At 32.5% G+C, this 20637-nt stretch overlaps 1 protein-coding gene across 2 annotated transcripts; it reads right to left on the minus strand.

Moving 5' to 3' along the window:
* Positions 1–1405: 1405 nt before the first annotated feature.
* LOC143250592 (protein FAM107B-like) lies at positions 1406–18453 on the minus strand. Of its 2 annotated transcripts, none has more exons than XM_076501386.1 (4): positions 18298–18453; positions 7387–7594; positions 2482–2635; positions 1406–1931 (listed from the first exon to the last, which is right to left on the minus strand). In XM_076501386.1, exons 2-4 carry the CDS (start codon positions 7584–7586, stop codon positions 1827–1829), a joined length of 459 nt encoding a protein of 152 aa, XP_076357501.1. In that variant the 5' UTR covers positions 7587–7594; positions 18298–18453; the 3' UTR covers positions 1406–1826. The 2 variants fall into 2 exon arrangements, with proteins under 2 accessions (XP_076357501.1, XP_076357503.1); XM_076501388.1 differs by lacking the exon at positions 18298–18453 and adding an exon at positions 17894–18058.
* Positions 18454–20637: the final 2184 nt, after the last annotated feature.

Consider the following 20637-nt stretch of genomic DNA (forward strand, 5'->3'; position numbering starts at 1 on the left):
TTATTTTTGTTTACTTGTATTATTTATCTGTTTTGTCTCAATTTTCTTTATGCCTCAGAATCAAATTTCACAGATTTGGTTTACTGACTCTGAGTGCTATAAGCTTACAACTGAGATGCAGTGTAATCCAAAATGTCTGTAGAATTTATTCAGATATAAATATTGGATTTCTTCATTGAAAACATCAAATGCAGTTTGATTTACCAATCTTTACTGCAAACAAGTTTATACCAGTTCTGTTGATGCCAATAAAAGAATATTCAAATTTTTAAGAATGCTAAATAAATTAAGTGTATTAAAACCTATCATAGGTTAGAATGAAGAAGTTGTCCATTTAGATTACTATAAGGTATTATTAATAATGGCTACTCGTAAATGAAGCCTTCATTCATAAGTTAATTCAGTTTATAAAAATTTACTTGTTTTATAACTATAAACCACTTTATTTATAATTGTTCATAGGCTTATATTTTAAATTATGTCAAGATAATAATTTGTCTTAATTTTCAAAGTACTAGGTATTAAATTGTATTCCCCATAATGTATATAAAGTTTAGTTTTATTTGAATTTTTGTCTTGGTTATATTCAAAAGTTATTTACACTCACCAGGAATTCCTCCTGATGAGATTATAACTTTCTTATAATTTTGAACACATGCTCACCTCAAATTTGTGAACCTCTAGTATGTTGTGGACACTGTTTTATATTCAGTTTTTTTCTAATTCATTGAAATATTTAACTTTTAATACAACAAATGATCTCAGATGGAGATTAAAAGCACTTTGTAAACATACCATAAAACTCCTGTTAAATCCAGACAAAAACAGTTGAATTTTACAACACTTGTTTGTAAAAAGTACATAAATGCCTCATATTCATGTGTAAAATACATGTTGTGTTTGCAGTAGTTTTAGGTTATGTGAACCAACAAGAATAACCTCTGCAAGCTACTTTGGTTAGCCCTATATCATCTCCCCTTGTATATACAAGCCATATGTCTAATGTACCTTATACATGGTTTATTGTGGTCAAAGTATTGTTATAGTAATGGAAAAAACCATGGAAGGGTTTTTTCCCCATGTTAAAGACATGGGCACAAAGCTGAGGAAGATAATGTTCTATGAATTATAATTGTTATAGATGTAAATATCAGATGCTGGAAAATACAAAACAGTGATGAAATTCTTGCGTATTTTAATTACTTCAATATATTTTGCCTCTATATGTGAGGGTATAACTTATTAAAAATCATTATTAAATTAGTTATTTCATTTTGATTAAGAAAGTGAAATCGGATAAATTCTTGATAGCAATTATGTTGCATGAATCAATTGTAAATTTAGCATTTTAAGTTTAAAATCTCCTTGGGTTCTTTATGGAGAGACATGTAGACTAATAGTACCATTAAAGTTGTTTGAAATATTTTATTTTCAATTTATTAATTGTGCAATTCTTATTAAATACAATGGATCAGAAAATGAACAGTAAACTCCTAGTTTACCACACTGTGCATACCTCTAGTTCATATTTGTTTAATAATACCTATTATCTATCACAGTTAAATAAGCTGTAATGTAACCAATAAACAATGCTCATGTAAGCTTATTATATTAAACACTTCAACAAAATAACAAAAAGGTACGTCAAATTCAAAAGTTTTGCTTTAACCAAAAGATGCTTTTACACCTCTTTAAGAGACACATAAAAGACAGCCAATCATCAAAGTTTGAGATCAACCTAGTGAGCACAACTAATTCATGTCTCAAGACTATAATTGTAAAAACTGTAAATGCCTGATAAATTTGTAGTTGATCAGTGCCTGCTGTCAAGAATTATATTCAACAGGTTGTACCTGGGGACACACTTTGGAATGTACTTGGTGGAATTCTGATTCAATTGCTTCAGTTTTCATATTACTGTTGTCTTCATACTAAAGATATAAAAGCAATTCATTTAAATTTGTGTTCTCTGTGGACCTTAGAATAAAATTAGTATTTGTTAATTATGGATCATTTTTTAAAATCTAAATATATTAACACACAACAGAGGCATAGGCAGCAACGAGGAGTGTGCAGGGGATCTTTTCTTCTACTCAAAGAATTTAAGTTATCTACATGAAAGTCATGTATTTATCTTTAAAAAATCAGTGGATCTATTCAACTTTTTAGAATATTGAAGTAGTCAGTATGACTATCTATAATTTCAACAATGCCTTAAAAAGGGTAGCCTTCTTAGTTATAGGAAAGTGTCTTTCTATCTGACACAAGTGGTTACTATGTGAAATTAAATTCTTATTAAAGGGGCCCATTTTACAAGGATGCGTTAGTTAATTTGCTATGACTTTTTCCTCTCATTAGTTTATAATATTGCTTATCTGTTAAGCTAGTTGGGTTAAATATTGTGAATTTTATATATCCAATCAAACAAAGCATACTTTAGCCACAAATAACCAAAGGTGACCACAAAGGGAACATTCGTACCTGTTTAAGTTTATCAGCTTGTACTTCAAGGCATTTTTCTAAAGAACTGCGTTTGTTGATGCATAATTGTTGCATTTCTTTTTTCTTCTGGTCATCTTTCACCTTCTCCATAGCTTTTTCTAATTCCGACTTCTTCCCCAGTACATTTTTACCGCTAGAATGATTGTAATATAAATACATTTATGTCGAAGAATAAATGACATTTTTTGCTTATGTTTTAATGATAATATACATGGAACGCAAAAATCTTATGAACATCCTAGTAATGGGAAACATGACCAGAGACAGTTAAGACTTTGTGGGAAATATGTATGTTATTAATTTTCAACCTGTCCATATTTCTTTCTGTTTGTTTTTTTATTATAACGAAAAAATTAAAAATATTTAACAATCTATAAAATAGTTTCGTTGTTGTAAGTTTAGGCTATGAACAATGTCAAAAATGAATTCAATGAATTAAAGTGTCACAACACTATATTTTGAAAATTGTTTGCGAGGTAAATTAAGCACAGCTGAATCTGAATAGGCCTTCCAAGCTCTTCTGGTAGAACACGCTAGGCTTAGCGTAAGAACATGTACACTGAAGAAAATATGCCTAGCAGAGTGAAATGACAGTAACTTTTTCCACAAGAATCCAGTATTTGAAGCTATATATTTATATAGCTTTGTAACATTAATGCCATTTACTTATTTTTCTAAATTATTCAGTAAAAAATGTTTTTTAGATGTTCAACTGTTTCTCTGATTCATTAAATACGCGTAATAGATTCATTTCACACCAAAATAAATAACTGGTATGTTCCTGAATTGTTTTTAGTTCCAAGTTATGTGTCAGTTCGTAAGTAATCTGTAAATGTCGAATACATAATTTTGATACCACAAATGATAAATACTACATTATTGTTAACAAATACATAATTTGAATTTTATGCAACGGACAACGGCATTACAATCAATCTGTAGTACCCACCACTTATATGGCCACTCTTAACTGACTGTAGAATTTATATGAATTTTATATGCGTCCACAGCTTTGCATATAGAGTACATTCAATGGCACATATGTTACAGGTTCGAACCTTTGAATTTTGTTTCACAGCACAGCATATTAGCCGCTGGCCTGTGCCTAATCACTACGAGATGTTGTAGCATCGCTCTTTTTTCGAGTTCGTTCTCTTAAATTATTTGGTGAAAATAAGGCCAAATCATGTTCAAGTAAAGATAAAAAAGGAATTAATTTCTTCTTTAACCTCCATACTAGTACACAATCATAATGGTAGGTCTAACTTTACAAGGAACGTTTTCACTTTAGAATTCAACAGAATTACTTAGTACTACGACTACGTAAGAATAAATTTCCTTATACGATTTCGTCGCTACTCGATCAATTTACTTAATATACGCAATAAAACAGATCTAATTACTTTGACTGTAATTCTCATTAACCAAAAACTGACTACTTCACTAATTTTTACTTTCATAATGTAGCTTTGTTTGTATACACTTCATGAAATATCTCGATTACTAATTTTCACGAACATTTAAGATATTCTAAGGCTAATTTTATAAACGTATTTGATTTTAACACCTTGCGTCCTTTTACCAACATATGAATTAAAACATTGAAAACATACCTTAAGTTATAAGAAAGGCTAAAAAAAATATTTTAATAGGACCAGAGATTCTGAGACTTGCTTTACACGAGATCTTCGAACATTGTTATGGTTAGATGGAGTTAGCTATAGGATCTACAAGAAAGCCGTTCGCCAGAAATTTCGATGAGGGTGTAATCATATAACTAACTTCTAAGCCACAACGCCGAAGCTTGCATGGCATGATGCTTTTACTAATTTGGATAAAGACCGATAGAGTTATCTGACATCTCAGTTATTATAACTTTAAAAAAATATAAAGAGCCAGTTAATAAATAATACCAGGTTGTTCTTTTTTATGTGTAATAGGTACATCAGCGTTACAAGGACGTATGTATTGAGTTTAAGTGAAGTTACAAATCTGTATTTTGTGTGTGTGTCACTAATTATGTCCAACCGTGAAACTTTATAATTACAGAATTGAAGCAAAGACAACTGTATGTTTCACAACTCTTTCATTTATTACTACTACGGTTTCGCCGATGACCATTCATTACCGGCAAATCTATGCTAGTAATAAAAGAAATAGTTATGGAACTCACAGTTGTCTTTATTTTCCTCAGCACTGTGTTATATGTATATCATTCAGTACTCAAATGGTGTCTTAGTTGAAAATAATGTCCAAACGCTATAAAATTCAAATATTTCCCGCATACTAATTTAATATTTTACTCAGTTAAAAGTTCTTGATGTTTAATTACTGCTTTGCTCCATGTTTCAAAGCATAAAAATAAACGAGCAAGGTAAAGGTCTAAGTATAAAGGTAATTGATTTACGCTTGTAGAAGCAAATATTATTTCCTATCACATTGTTCATGTTTATAAACGCTACATGTAAATAATTGCAGTGGTTATAAATCGACCTTAACCGCTTCATACCTATTAAATCCCAATGATACACTACACTCTGTGTTTTGGATGGTTTGTTTGCTTGTTTTGAATTTCTGGCAAAGCTAAACGAGGGCTATCTGTGCTAGCCGTCCCTAACTTAGCAATGTAAGACTAAAGGGAAGACAGCTAATCATCACCACCCACCGCCAACTCTTTTACCAACGAATAGTGGAATTGACCGTCACATTATAAGGCTCCCACGGCTGAAGGGGAAAACATGTTTGGTGGGGGGATTCGAACCCGCAACCCTCAGATTACGAGTCGAACGCCTTAATCCACCTAGCCATGCCGGGCTTATTTTGGATGGTATGCGACGTCGTTTTTCACTCTTTATATTTCTAAATACATAAAATTGAAATTATTCGATCATAATTTTATTACACTAGAATAAAAATGTGTATACTTTATTGGTGTTCTTTATAACTATTTGTGTTTATATATATTGTTACGTTTCTGCTTTTACGCAAAAGATAACCAGTTTTTAAAAATATATATATATAGGCGGGAAAATGGCAGTTGCAAGACAGTCAAGTCTATATGTATGTAATAATAAAAAAATAACTTCTTCATGACGAGACACCCACTTGAAATAAAAATGTATCTCAGAACGGTTGGTATGGGTATTAACACTTTTATTGATAAGCAGAGAACAACGTTTCGACCTTTCTAGGTCATCTTCAGTTCAACAGACACATTACAACTGATCGTTACCGGACATATATATATCTTACGGACGAAAGTATAAACGGGTACGGGATTGTAGGGGGCGTTGCATGTGGATGTTAGGTTATTAATTGATACAGTATGAAGGTGTTCCTTTATATTGGTTTAATTTTGGTTTTAGTTGATGTATAAGTAGGGCTTCTTTGATTTTGCATTTGTTTTTATTTGTTTCCCTATTTAGTATCTAGGGGTTTTCTATGATTATGTTGTGTTTATCTAATTTGCAGTGTTTAAAGATGTGTGAAACTGATACACAATTCTAAACAGAAATCCACAGAAAAATCACCCACACTGAACCCAGCACATGAAACAAAACAAACACTCAACATATTAAGTAACCAAATAAATACAGCCACAAAATTATGCTCACCTGATAAAATTAACGATGAAATCAACAAAATAAAACAACACTTCATCAACATCATCAAATTTTCTCAAAAAACCGTGGAAAAAATTATACCCCCACACCTAGACCAACAACAAACAAACAATAGTAAATCCTACGATACAACAAACTACAAAACCTTATACTGCTGTATACCATATATGTTCCCGACATCAGCGATAAAATAACCAACATTTGGAAAAAAACTTATAACAAAACACAACATTCCAGTGAACACCAAATTTATTCAAAAACCAGGTACAAAACTAAAGTCTATATTATGTAAAAACTACACTGACAAACACAATAGCAACATAATTTATAAAATACAATGCAACAACTGCCACGGCTTCTATATTAGAGAAACAAACAGAAAAATAGAAACCAGATTCAAGGAACACAATAAAACACCTTCACACGATTTTGAACACTGCAAATTAAATAAACGCAACATAACCATAGAAAACACCCAGATACTAAGCAAGGAAACAAATAAAAACAAACGTAAAATCAAAGAAGCCCTACTTATACAGCAAATAAACCAATATAAAGGAACACCTTTATACATATACTAATTGACAACCTTACATCCAACTGCAACGCCTCCTACAATCCCGTACCCGTTTATACTCTCGTCCCTAAGACATTTGACCGGCAACGATCACATTCCAATTCTCTGGCCCGGCATGGCCAAGCGTGTTAGGGCGTGCGACTCGTAATTTGAGGGTCGCAGGTTTGCATCCCCGTCGTGCCAAACATGCTCGCCCTTTCAGCCGTGGGGGCGTTATAATGTGACGGTCAGTCCCACTATTCGTTGGTAAAAGAGTAGCCCAATAGTTGGCGGTGGGTGGTGATGACTAGCTGCCTTCCCACTGCTAAATTAGGGACGGCTAGCACAGATAGCCCTCGAGTAGCTTTGTGCGAAATTCAAAAAACAAACAAATAATTCCAATTCTCTCTTTCTTAACTTCAAGATGGCCTGGGAAGATCGAAACGTTGTTCACTGCTTATCAATAAATGTTTTAATACCCATACCAGCCGTTCTGAGATACAAAAATACTTACATTCTTATATAACGAGTTTTATCCACTAGCAATAGTTTATCGGGAACATGTCAAATTACCTGTTGTCAGGTTCTGACCAATATCTACGAAACATTTTTTTTTCAATCTATTACAGGTGGAAGAAGCTCGTTACACGATACAAAATGGACCATTAACCGACACTTGAAACTTCTTTTAATAATTATGCTTACATTTTGTTATTAAATAACAATTCTCGGTGAACATTTTTTCTCTCGAATGATTCTCGGCATGGATTTGGCAGCTTCTTGGGAACCACCAGACCTTCTTCAGGAAATTTCACATCGTTAGTACCAGACATGCTGCTACTTCTAGGACCAGGGCCTACAATTTCCTGTTCCTCAAGTTCTGTTCTGTCGGCCTCGGATAGCATATCCGGTGCTATACACAGAGAGTTTAATCGGTTATATAGATTGAAATTTGCTCGATACTAAATGTATCCGTTAAACAGATTACTTTCTATAATGACGGCTGAAATATCAACTGGGTTATCTGTTTGTATCTCTTTTAACAGTAAGCAATTATTTTGTTTAATAGGATAAAATTAGGTGACTATATGAATCCCTTTAAACCTTAGCTTGTATTAATAAATGTATTCAAATTAACAAGTTAAAATAGTTCTCTAGTATTTGTATTTCTGGCTGTACAATTTTAATGGCCATTGCCTCTTTGAACTTTAATATATTTTTTCTGTTGCATAAAATATACTGCCAAAGCTTTCGAACTTAATTTTTATGATCAGGTAGGTGATGTGGCCATGAGTTTCTTTCTGCCTTTCCCAACACTGGCAAGCTTATTCCTTTCTTACAACAAAAGGCAACGGTTTGACAATAGTACGAAAGATACAAATTATAAAATCTTTATATTACAGAAACCTACGTTTATGACACTTTTGTTTTATTTCACAATAAGAATTAAGCTAATTCATCTTTAATATATCCAAACAAACAACACCTTAGCATTAATTTCTCAGTTGAATTTGGAAATTATTTCAAACTCACATTTCTAAGCACTACATTGAATGAAACATACACAGGTCTTTGTTATAACTATGAAACTTTTACACTAGAATCGTTTAAATATAATCTTATCAAAGTTTTAACAACTTAAATAGTAACTTAACTCACTTCAAACATGACTTACTAAAAATAATTCAGGTTCTTGAAAGGATTTTTCCTCCTATTATACTTATTGACGAGAACGTCAAACAAGAACTAGGAAACTAAATAATATTAATAACGTGTGATAAGCATTCGGTAACCAACTCCCTTATTAATCTAGTAAATCCTTGTTATTAAAGTCTCCTACTGGATGTTGTTGTTTTGAATTATGCACAAAGCTACTCAACGGATTATCTGTGCTCTGCCCACCACGGGTATCGAAAATCGGTTTTTAGCATTGTAAGTCCGCAGACCTACCGCTGAGCCACCGGAGGACCTCACATTTGGAAATAAAGCCTATTGTCAAACACACCTTTGGTGTGTCTATACGAACTCCTCTTAACTATTAAACTTCCAGATATTTAAAGACTAAATCAATAAAATACATCAGTTCCTTATCGTTTATAAAGGTTATTTCTGCTTGAAAGTTTTCACTACCAGATGTTTCAGCCAAAGTATTGTGAGAACATTGTATTCCACCGATAACAAGTCACATAATTTCCTCTATGCTACGGAATGTGACTGTGGTATTAAATTCTATTATATTAACATTATATCAAAGGTAATGGATGAAGAAACGTTAATGTTCCAAGAGGCTCTGGCCGTTAAAACTTTCCTATCGGAAATAAACGTCATACAGAAACACCCCCAGTGGCTCAGCGGCATGTCTGCGGACTTATAACCCTAACAACGGGGTTTCGATACCCGAGGTAGGCAGAGCACAGATAGCCCATTGTGTAGTTTTGTGCTTAATTCAAAACAACAACAACATACAGAAATATTTTAACCTATTAATAAATTTAATGAATAAGAGAAAATTAATTAGTGCATAAAACACCAATTACTTGTACTGTGCACTATAGTACACATTGAATTGTAATTATTGTTTGTTTTTCATATATCACTTATAATTATTATAGTATAATTTGAGAAACCCAGTGAAAACACACGATCAGTTGAATGCACTCGTGTTTTATAAAATTTGACTTTGATTCGCCATTTCTAGGTAAGTAAAGTTCAGCAGAGACCTCAGTGGTAAAAGGCATTCAGTAAGTCTGAGAGCTTATGACAATAAAAACCAGGTTTCGATATCCAAGGTGGGCACAGTACAGATAGCCTAATATGTATCTTTGTACTAAACTATGAATAAACAAACAAAAAAATCATAACAATGAACAACAGAGAATCCTAACTTCCGCGAGTTTTACTGCACAGTTGTAACTTTAGTTTTGACTTGTTGACTTGGTTATTTGAATTTGCTTCAAGTTGTACTTTTACGCTTGGTCTATTTAAATTAAGATTAAGAGATATTATTTTCGGACTTTAACGCCAAATGGCATCGAATAAATTCATACTTATTTTTATTACACATGAAATATGACCCTACCCACACCCCTCTCTGCCCATGATCGACGTCTACATTCAAACCAGATTTAGTGCGCAAGGTGATGTCCATGAGAGCTTTTTCTGGAATGAGTCACACGAATAAGGTGTTTAGTAACTCGGCGTGGTCGGTTACACTATCGATCGTCTCTTGAAAGTTTTATTACTCTGAAGTGAAACTGAAAGGTAGTTCTTTCGGGCTTACCTAGAATGTAAAGTATTAGCACTCTACCGGCTTTCGGTAAAATATACGATCGTATTTTCAGAATAGTTTAAATATAATCTGAAATAATAATAAGCTCTAATTTCTTGCGTTAGCAATGTGAATCTGTAAACAACTATCAAAAGCTCGGTCACATGCGTGGATAGACTGATTTTATAGATAGGATTTTAATACGAATATTTTGTTGTTGCTACTGGTAAAGAAGGAAGACATTTCGCTAGCATAACATTTACTTGACTGCTTTATTCATCACCAATCGTGTTTATTTTGAAATAATCGGTGCAGCATAATAAATAAAGTGACTTAATCTTTTACATATAAATAGGTTATTTTTGTACTTAAATAAAAGAAAACGGTCTTACATAGAGGTAAACAAATACAAGTTTTAAATACATATTATGTACTGAAACTATTACACCACATTAATTAGGGACTGTTCCCAACTAACCAGTTTCAATTTATAAAGAGTTGATAAACATCAGTACTTATTTCCTTTTGTAAGGGATTTCTTACAGCTGATTGGTGATATTAGGTTAAAAACTAGCAAACAGTAAACCAGAAATAATGTTATTTACAACAATTAGAATTACTTTAAGGCCCGAAATGGCCACGTGGTTAAGGCACTCAACTAGTTATCCGAGGGGCGCGGGCTCGAATCCCCGTCACACCAAACAGCCGTGCGGGCGGTCTAATGTTACGGTCAATCCCACTATTCCTTGGTAAAAGAGTAGCCCAAGAGTTGGCGGTGGGTGGTGATGACTAGTTGTCTTCCCTCTAGTCTTACAATGCTAAATTAGGAACGGCTAACGCAGATAGCTCTCAAGTAGCTTTACGCGAAATTCAAACCATTGGTACAAATAAGCAACAATAAAATTATGATTCTAGATATTTAATAATAATAATAAAAGTTAAAAAAGAGCTTCTTCATCTTTGACAAGTTGTTTGTCAAAGCAATTCTAATAGATAATTTATCAAATTTAGTTTCAATTTATCAGGTTGTCGTAATCTTTGTAATTATAGATGTCGTCTCGCACTGAATTAGTATGTGATCAAGTATTTTTTTTATTTAAATTCAGATATAAATCTATAAACTACGATCCCACGCTGGGACAGCAGTAAGTCTTCGGATTTACAATGTTAAAATCAGCGGTTCGTTTTCCCGCAGTGGATACAGTAGATAGCCTCATGTGGCTTTGCTATAAGAAAAACACAAACTATAACCTAAGTGCAATGTAAAACTTGTCTTTAACATATCAAAGGATCAACTATCTTGATGCACTGTTCAAAAATTATTTTTCATTATTTTTCACGCGTGTTTTAAAGGTTTATAAAAATACTTGTTACATTTTTATCAAATACTTTCAAAGATTGTATCTACATCAGGCCTGATAATACCATGACGTTTTATTCATAGAGCGACGCCGAAAATCTCTATTTCTGAAACTCTTCTAAGTTTAATGAAAACAACTGAAGAATATTGAATAGCCTTTCGCGTGATCATCTCTCACTATACCTCGAAACAATCCCATTGTTTTCGGCGAGCGGTCTTCTGGATGCGATATACTCACAATATTTCGACTAACACAAAACTATGTTTTTTAAAGTTTTGAATAACATATTACTTTGGTTCTGTTTTCTTTAAAAGCAATTTTGCAGAACCACAGGCTTAAACCTCTTATAGTTAAAAACCGTTTATCAAGGTGTTCTTCTGATGTTATCACTTCTATAGAAGGTAGAGATTCTGGTATACAGTTGAAATAACCAGATCACATACTTAGTAACCTTTTTCAAGTCGTTCTTCTCATGTTATCACTTGTAGAGATTCTAGACATTCTGGTATACAGTTATTTTATCAGATCACATAGTTAAAAACCGCATACAAAGGTGTTCTTCTGATGTTATCACTTCTCGAGATGATAGAGATTCCGGTAGACATTTAAAATAATCAGATCAGATAGTTAAAAACCGTATATCAAGGTGTTCTTCTGATGTTATCACTTCTATAGTATGTAGAGATTCTGGTATACAATCGTAATAATCAGATAACACAGTTAAGAACCGTGTATCAAGACGTTCTTCTGATGTTATCACTTCTGTAGAAAGTAGAGATTCTGATATAAAGATGGAATATCCAGATCACATAGTTAGAAACCGTATATTAACTCGTTCTTCTGATGTTATCACTTTTAGAAATGGTAAAGATTCTGATATACAGTTGTAATAATCAGATAACATACTTAAGAACCGTGTATCAAATCGTTCTTCTGATGTTATCACTTCTATAAAAGGTAGAAATTCTGGTATACAGTCGTAATAATTAGATAACACAGTTAAGAACCGTAAATCAGCCGTTCTAATGATGTTATTACTTCTATAGAATGTAGAGATTCTGGTATACAGTTGTTATAATCAGATCATATATTCAAAAACCGTATATGAAAGTGTTCTTCTGATGTTGTCACTTCTATAGAATGTAGAGATTCTGGTAAACAGTTGAAATAACCAGATCATATACTTAGTACCCTTTTTCAAATCGTACTTCTCATGTTACCACTTGTAGAGATTCTAGAGAATCTGGTATACAGTTGTTTTATCAGATCACATGGTTAAAAACCGTATATTAAGGTGTTCTTCTGATGTTATCACTTCTGGAAATGGTGGAGATTCCAATAGACATTTGAAATAATCAGATCACATAGTTAAAAACCGAATATAAAGGTGTTCTTCTGACGTTATAAATTCTACAGAAAAAAGATATTGTGGTATACAATTGTAATAATCAGATCACATAGATAAATACCTTATATTCAGTCGTTTTTCTGATGTTATCACCTCTATAGAAGGTAAAGATTCTGATATACAGTTGTAATAATAAGATTACAAAGTTAAAATCCATATATCAAGGGGTTCTTCTGATGTTATCACTTCTATAGAATGTAGAGATTCTGGTATACAGTCGTAATAATCAGATCACATTGTTAAAAACCGTATATCAAGGTGTTCTTCTGATGTTATCACTTCTATAGAAGATAGAAATTCTGGTATACAGTAGAAATAATAAGATCACATAGTTAAAAACCATATATTAAAATTTTCTCTTGATGCGTTATCACATATAGAAATGGTAAAGATTCTGATATACAGTTGTAATAATCAGATCACAAAGTTAAAATCCATATATCAAGATGTTCTTCTGATGTTATTACTTCTAGAGGTAATAGATATTCTGGTAAACAGTTGAAATAATTAGATAACACAGTTGAAAACCATATATTAAGTTGTTCTTTTGAAGTTATCACTTCTAGAGTTGGCAGAAATTCTGGTATACAGTCGTAATAATCAGATAACTCAGTTAAAAACCGTAAATCAGCCGTTCTAATGATGTTATTACTTCTATAGAATGTAGAGATTCTGGTATACAGTTGAAATAATTAGACCATCTAGTTAAAAACCGTATATTAAGGTGTTCTTCTGATGTTATCACTTCGAGAAATTTTGGATATTCTCGTATAGTGTCGTAATAATCAGATGACACAGTTAAGAACCGTGTATCAAGACGTTCTTCCGATGTTATCACTTCTATAGAAAGTAGAGATTCTGATATAAAGTTGAAATATCCAGGACACATAGTTAGAAACCGTATATTAAGTCGTTCTTCTGATGTTATCACTTCTAGAAATGGTAAAGATTATGATATACAGTTGTAACAATCAGATAACACACTTAAGAACTGTGTATCAAATCGTTCTTCTGATGTTATCACTTCTATAAAAGGTAGAAATTCTGGTATACAGTCGTAATAATTAGATAACACTGTTAAGAACCGTAAATCAGTCGTTCTTCTGATGTTATCACTTCTAGAGAATGTAGAGATTCTGGTATACAGTCGTAATAATCAGATCACATAGATAAAAACCGTATATCAAGGTGTTCTTCTGATGTTATCACTTCTATAGTATGTAGAGATTCTGGTATACAATCGTAATAATCAGATAACACAGTTAAGAACCGAAAATCAGTCATTCTTCTGATGTTATCACTGCTATAGAAGGTAGAGATTCTGGTATACAGTTAAAATAATTAGACCCTCTAGTTAGAAACCGTATATTAAGTCGTTCTTCTGACGTTATCACTTCTAGAGATGGTAAAAATTCTGGTACACAGTAGTAATAATAAGATCACGTAGTTAAAAACGTATATGAAGGTGTTCTTCTGATGTTATCACTTCTAGAGATGGTAGAGATTCCGGTGGATAGTTGAAATAATTAGACCTCATAGTTAAAAACCGTATATCAAGGTGTTCGTCTGTTATTATCACTTCTAGAGATGGTAGAGATTCTGGTATACAGTTGTTTTATCAGATCACATAGTTAAAAGCCGTATATGAAGGTGTTCTTCTGATGTTTTCACTTCTTCAAAAAATAAAGATTCTGGTATACAGTTGAAATAATTAGATCACATAGTTAAAAACCGTATATTAAGATTTTCTACTGATGTTATCACTTTTAGAGGTGGTAGGGAATATCTGGTATACAGTTGAAATAATTAGATCACATAGTCAAAAACCGTAAATCAAGGTGTTCTTTTGATGTTATCACTTCTAAAGATGGTAGAGATTCTGGTACACAGTCGTAATAATCAGATCACATAGTTAAAAACCGAAAATCAAGGTGTTCTTCTAATGTTATCACTTCTACAGGATCTAGAGATTCTGATAAACAGTTGAAATAATTAGATCACATAATTAGTAACCTTTTTGAAGTTGTTCTTCTCCTGTTATCACTTCTAGAGATAATAGAGATTCTGGTACATAGTTGAAATAATTAGATCTCATAGTTAAAAACCGTAAATCATGTCGTTCTGCTGATGCTATCACTTCTATAGAACGTAGAGAGTCTGGTATGCAGTTGAAATACCCAGATCACATAGTTAGAAACGGTATATTAAGTCATTTTTCTGATTTATCACTTCTAAAGATGGTAAAAGTCTGGTACACAGTCGTAATAATCAGATCACATACTAAAAAACCGTATATTAAGGTGTTCTTCTGATGTTATCACTTCTAGAGATAGTAGAGATTCTGGTACACAGTCGTAATAATCAGATCACATTGTTAAAAACCGTTTATGAAGGTGTTCTTCTGATGTTATCACTTCTATAGAAGGTAGAGATTCTGGTATACAGTTGAAATAACCAGATCATATTCTTAGTAACCTTTTCCAAGTCGTTCTTCTCATGTTATCACTTGTAGAGGTTGTAGAGATTCTGGTATACAGGTGTTTTATCAGATCACATAGTTAAAAACCGTATACAAAGGTGTTCTTCTGATGTTATCACTTCTAGAGATGGTAGAGATTCTGGTATACAGTTGAAATAATTAGATCTCATAGTCAAAAACCGTAAATTAAGTTGTTCTTCTGATGTTATCACTTCTACAGAAGGTAGATATTCTGGTATACAATTGTAATAATCAGATCACAAACTTAAAATCCATATATCAAGGGGTTCTTCTGATGTTATCACTTCTGGAGATGGTAGAGATTCCGGTAGACATTTGAAATAATCAGATCACATAGTTAAAAACCGTATATCAAGGTGTTCTTCTGATGTTATCACTTCTATAGAAGGTAGAAGTTCTGGTATACAGTTGAAGTACCCGTATCACATAGTTAGAAACCGTATATTAAGTCGTTCGTCTGATCTTATCATTTCTAGAGATTTTAGAAATTCTGGTACACAATTGAAATAATGAGATAACATAATTTAAAACCGTATATTAAGGTGTTGTTTTGAAGTTATCACTTCTAGAGATGGTAGAGGTTCTGATATACAGTCGTAATAATCAAATAACACAGTTAAGAACCGTAAATCAGTTGTTCTTCTGAAGTTATCACTTCTATAGAATGTAGAGATTCTGGTATACAGTTGTTATAATGAGATCACATGGTTAAAAACTGAATATGAAGATGTTCTTCTGAAGTTATCACTTCTATAGAAGGTATAGATTATGGTATACAGTTGAAATAATTAGATCACATAGTTAAAAACCGTATATTAAGGTGTTTTTCTGATGTTATCACTTCTAAAGATGGTAGAGATTCTGGTATACAGTCGTAATAATCAGATAACACAGTTAAGAACCGTGTATCAAGTCGTTCCTCTGATTTTATCACTTCTGTAGAATGTAGAAGTTCTGATATACAGTCGTAATAATCAGATAACGTCGTTAAGAACCGTAAAACAAGTCGCTCTTTTGATATTATCAGTTACTACACGCTTCTATCCGTGATAGATGTATCTTTAAGAATACCCTGTGCTCCAAGTGTTTATCTTATAATTATTACACTGTTTATGTAACAGATACAGTCTTCATAGAAGATTAACCATTGTTTATTGTGAAACAGAAATTAACTGTGTACACGAAGAAAATTACGTCGATCCTCGAAGTAAATCTGTAAACGGAAGAGGATATGTATATGAAACTACAAAAGCAGCTTCCGGTGTCTTTATAATATTCTGTATTGAGTTTTGATATTCTATATTTACGAGGCCATAATTTACTTTTCTCATGCATTCTGTACCATAAAATCCTCAGTTGTTAGGTTATCGACATCATCGGCTTGTTATTCGCAGCTGATAAACAAGACATGAAAAGGTTATTCTAGAATACTGGACTACATCTTATTCATACAACTTCCGAATTTTGTTTGTTATTAATCACAAAGCACACAAGAGGGTTTCTAAGTTGTGCTCAACGTAGATATCCAAACCTTATTTTAATTCTAAAGCCCTAAGACTTGCACATGTGACTCAGCATACAAATAAACTTCTGGTTTAAGTGAATATTATTTAATTGTATTTGATATAACCGCAATTACTTTTTATGTTTTCTGGTATATTTTGAAAAACTAAGGTATTTTTGTAAACGAGGCTGCTTGCAGTTGCTCATGTACTCTCTCGAAAGGCATTTTTTACCCCCTTCTGTGACGGTTTTCATTACATTAAGCATTCATACACTGATGGAAAGACATAAAGAACACATTATTTCGATTGACCTTACACAATGGCAGAAGTAATGTTTTAAAAGAGATTTAATTTCAATTTTCAATTCCCCCAAAGTAGCAGTTATAATTTGAACTACTCATGCCCAAAACTCCTGGAGATTCAACAGTGAGTTTGGAGGTTTATAACACTATAAACCAAGTTTCGATACCAGCGGTTGGAAAGAGTACAGACAGTTAACTCAATATGTAGCGCAGCACTTAAAAACAAAGTAAAAATAAACAGGCCTACTATTTTTTACTTAGAAAAAATTTTAAAATGTGGCATGAATTATTTAAAATATACTAGAAAATAAGAAATAAAGAGTGCGAACGTACAACGCTAAAATTCAGGGTTCGATAACCCAATACAACTTTGCTTTAAAACAATCAAACAAACAGACCCAAGTTACCTTTGTTATATTATAAAACGTGTTACTCCAACTGGATTGTTCATTTGTAAGGTTCATACTAAATATAGTATTTATTAACCTCCAAGATTTTAAGTAAATGTAGAATATGAATAAATCATTCTCAACAAAAGCATTACTAATTTATATTCAAGTTATTACTTTTATGGACGATATGCCAAAAGTTGAGAAGTTACTAAACGCCGCAAAAGATAAAACTTAAATATATCAAAACATCAAATGTCTTGCACGTGTGTGTTGGGATTATTGATTGCTCACGGCAAAGCGCAGCTAGAAGTACTCTACCAGTTTCTTTTGTACATATGTGGGGCTACATAGATTTTACAAATATAATGGGAAAATATTTTAACCATGAAAGTCAATATGTTGGAAAGTCATTACTTTTCCTTGACTTTACCCAAGACGATAACTATTCAGAATCATTACACTTTCTTAATACTTACGTATGCCGTCTTACTGACTTCTCGGGCCAATTCACCAAACAACTGACGAATCGGTTTTACTTACTTACGAAACAAAGTATAACAACATGTCAGATGGTTCTATGTGAAAGTTTGTTATATCACGTCCTTTTACATTTCGCAGTAAGTTAGCGCCAAGCCAGATATGACACCAAAGTTTAATCTCTCGAGTTTAAAAAAGCTCAATACTTTCCTCGCGATTTAACTGCACGAACCAAACAAAGCTGCTATTGGGTGTAGCTGAACAGAAAATTGCGTGGCGCGTGAATAACATGCTACTTTCAAATACACATTAAAACACACTAAATATTACACTCATACATACTTATAAACGTAAATTACATTATAAACAAAGGCTTGGAAACAAAGTTACTTAGAGTACGTACAGTTATGGGAATGAGTTCTTTTTCTTTTCTCCAGAGCCCAGTCTTACTTTTCGCTGTCATCTAAAAGCACGGCTTACACCAAATTTCTGCTTAGTGTATCTATTACCTTTTTACTTACGTAAGAAGAGGCGGTCTTTGATTCTGTTCCTCTGGTTTGATTGGTCAACTAGGTAAATGGTCTATTCAGTACAATGGATTTTAAAGTAAAATCTCACAGAAATAACTGCTCTGAGTGAATTAATAATTTTATATACTGTATAACATTTTTGTTTACTAATATATTGTAGAGTATATATAAATAAATAAAAAATAAGGTTTAATTAACTGTTGTTTTAATCTTATTTCTCATCAAATCTTTTGTGGACTACAATCGCGTTAGCAATAACTTGAGAATTTTTGGTGTTTTTTGACAAAATGTCAGTCAGTACGAGTGTGACATTATGTGATCAACAGTTCATGTTGCGTAATAAATGCACCTCATAACAATAACTTTAGAGTTTTATTACGCCAATCACATTATTGAAGCAATTAAAGCAAGTGTTTGATCACAAATGTTTAAAAGATTTTATATTTAAAGCTCTTAGTGGCTCAGCGATAACTATGAAGACTTTTAACAACAAAACACAGACAACTCATTTTGTAGTTTCGTACTTACCAGCAACTAAAACCGTATTTAATAATTCACTAAATGTGTGTGTGTATTTTTGTTATATTTTAATGGGTAATAAGATTTCTTATTTGGATGGTTTTCTTTCGTTATTTGGCATAAATGATTCAAGAACAAGGCGCTGAAGGATAAAAACCATTACATTTCTGCTGTCAGAAGTGGGATCATTTTGATAAAAATAAAATAAAATCAAGAATAAACTTAAACTGACGACAGTGCTCAAAATGAGGTTAAAAACCTGCAGAGAATGGTGAAAAAGTAGAAAGAACAACAGGCATAAAGAAATAAAATATCAAAAAAAGTAGAAAAGAAAAAGATAGAAAATGAAAATAAGATCAAGAAGAAATGTATAGACATTAGTGGTCATCATTACATCTCAAGAACATTTATCACATGCTTATCATAAACTTGAAATGTATAATTTTCTCGAGCCAGAACAGTACAATTATAAATATTAAACATATTCCATGACATTATTTTCTCTTGAGAATGGCAAGTGAGAGAGTTTCGGAATTCAGAGCAGGTGAGCTAAGTTCGAATTCATGTGATATAGCAAAATAGCCCCTCTACTTTAAGCATTGGGTGCTTTATAGGAGTGATGGTTAATCTATGAATATGCATGGTGGCTATTAGGATGTTGTTGATTTGTTGCCTTGTTGTTTGTTAGAAGCTCAAGAGTAGGGATGGCAGCAATTAATCTAAGTAGTTTTATCAAAAATACAAATATCTTACAGAAAAGAAGGATACTAGGTGATTGAATTGAAACATACGAGATTGTTTAGGAAATTTATAAGATGAAAGCCTCTGATTTATATGCATTACATTCTGTAGATAATTAAATAATAAGACCAACTTAATACTCTGAAGAATAGAGTTAGATAGTGTAATAGGCACACATACACAATTTATACCTATTTTTATTTAGATGTGTGTTTTGTTTTTCTTGTTTTTTTCACACATAACTGCACGAATTTTAACTATGGAACATTAATCAAGGATTAGTTGAGAACTTTTTACTGTAGTTACTTATTGTTCTGCGCCATTCGCCTAGAATATCATGTGTACTATCTTAGAGTAAAGTTTCTGTAAAGGATAAAATATTATACGAAAATAAATAGTAATCTTTTAAACTAGTGAGCCGGGTGAAACCAGAAGCATATAACTTTCCTTATTTTTCGTTGGGAATGATAAACAGCAACACAGGTAGCACATGTGGCCTGGAAAACAATAAAATTATTGTTATATTTATATAATGCTGTGTTCTCTCAGTAAGGAACATATTTTGAAGAATTGTTAAAGATTGTTTCACATTATCATACAGTGTGTTTAGTCCCTTTTATTTTTCCTGTTTAGTAATGGGATGGCCAACCAGCAAATCGAGAAATTTCTCAGTGCGTTGATTAGGTCAGAATATGTTTGACTCTTTATTTTCAGCCATCCCCGTCGCATCAAACATGCTCGCCTTTTCAGCCGTGGGTACGTTGTAATGTTACAGTCAATCCTACTATTCGTTGGTAAAAGAATAGCTCAAAAGTTGGCGGAGGGTGGTGATGACTAGCTGCCTTCTCTCTAGATTAGGGTTGGCTAATGCAGATAGCCATTGAGTAGTTTTGCGTGATTTTCAAAATAAACAAACATTGCGATTCTATACTGTTTATACTGGAAAGTTTATT

This window comes from Tachypleus tridentatus, chromosome 5 (genome assembly GCF_004210375.1).
Source record: "Tachypleus tridentatus isolate NWPU-2018 chromosome 5, ASM421037v1, whole genome shotgun sequence".
NCBI lineage: Eukaryota > Metazoa > Arthropoda > Merostomata > Xiphosura > Limulidae > Tachypleus > Tachypleus tridentatus.

What these genes read in the sequence shown, in the direction of transcription:
- LOC143250592 (XM_076501386.1), bottom strand. Translation starts at nt 7,586, where the DNA reads ATGCTATCCGAGGCCGACAGAACAGAACTTGAGGAACAGGAAATTGTA. An exon ending in TTGTTATTTAATAACAAAAT is followed by an intron (nt 2,636 to 7,386) that starts GTAAGCATAATT and finishes CAATCATTCTAG; the next exon opens with CGGTAAAAATGTACTGGGGA. An exon ending in AAGCTGATAAACTTAAACAG is followed by an intron (nt 1,932 to 2,481) that starts GTACGAATGTTC and finishes TTATATCTTTAG; the next exon opens with TATGAAGACAACAGTAATAT.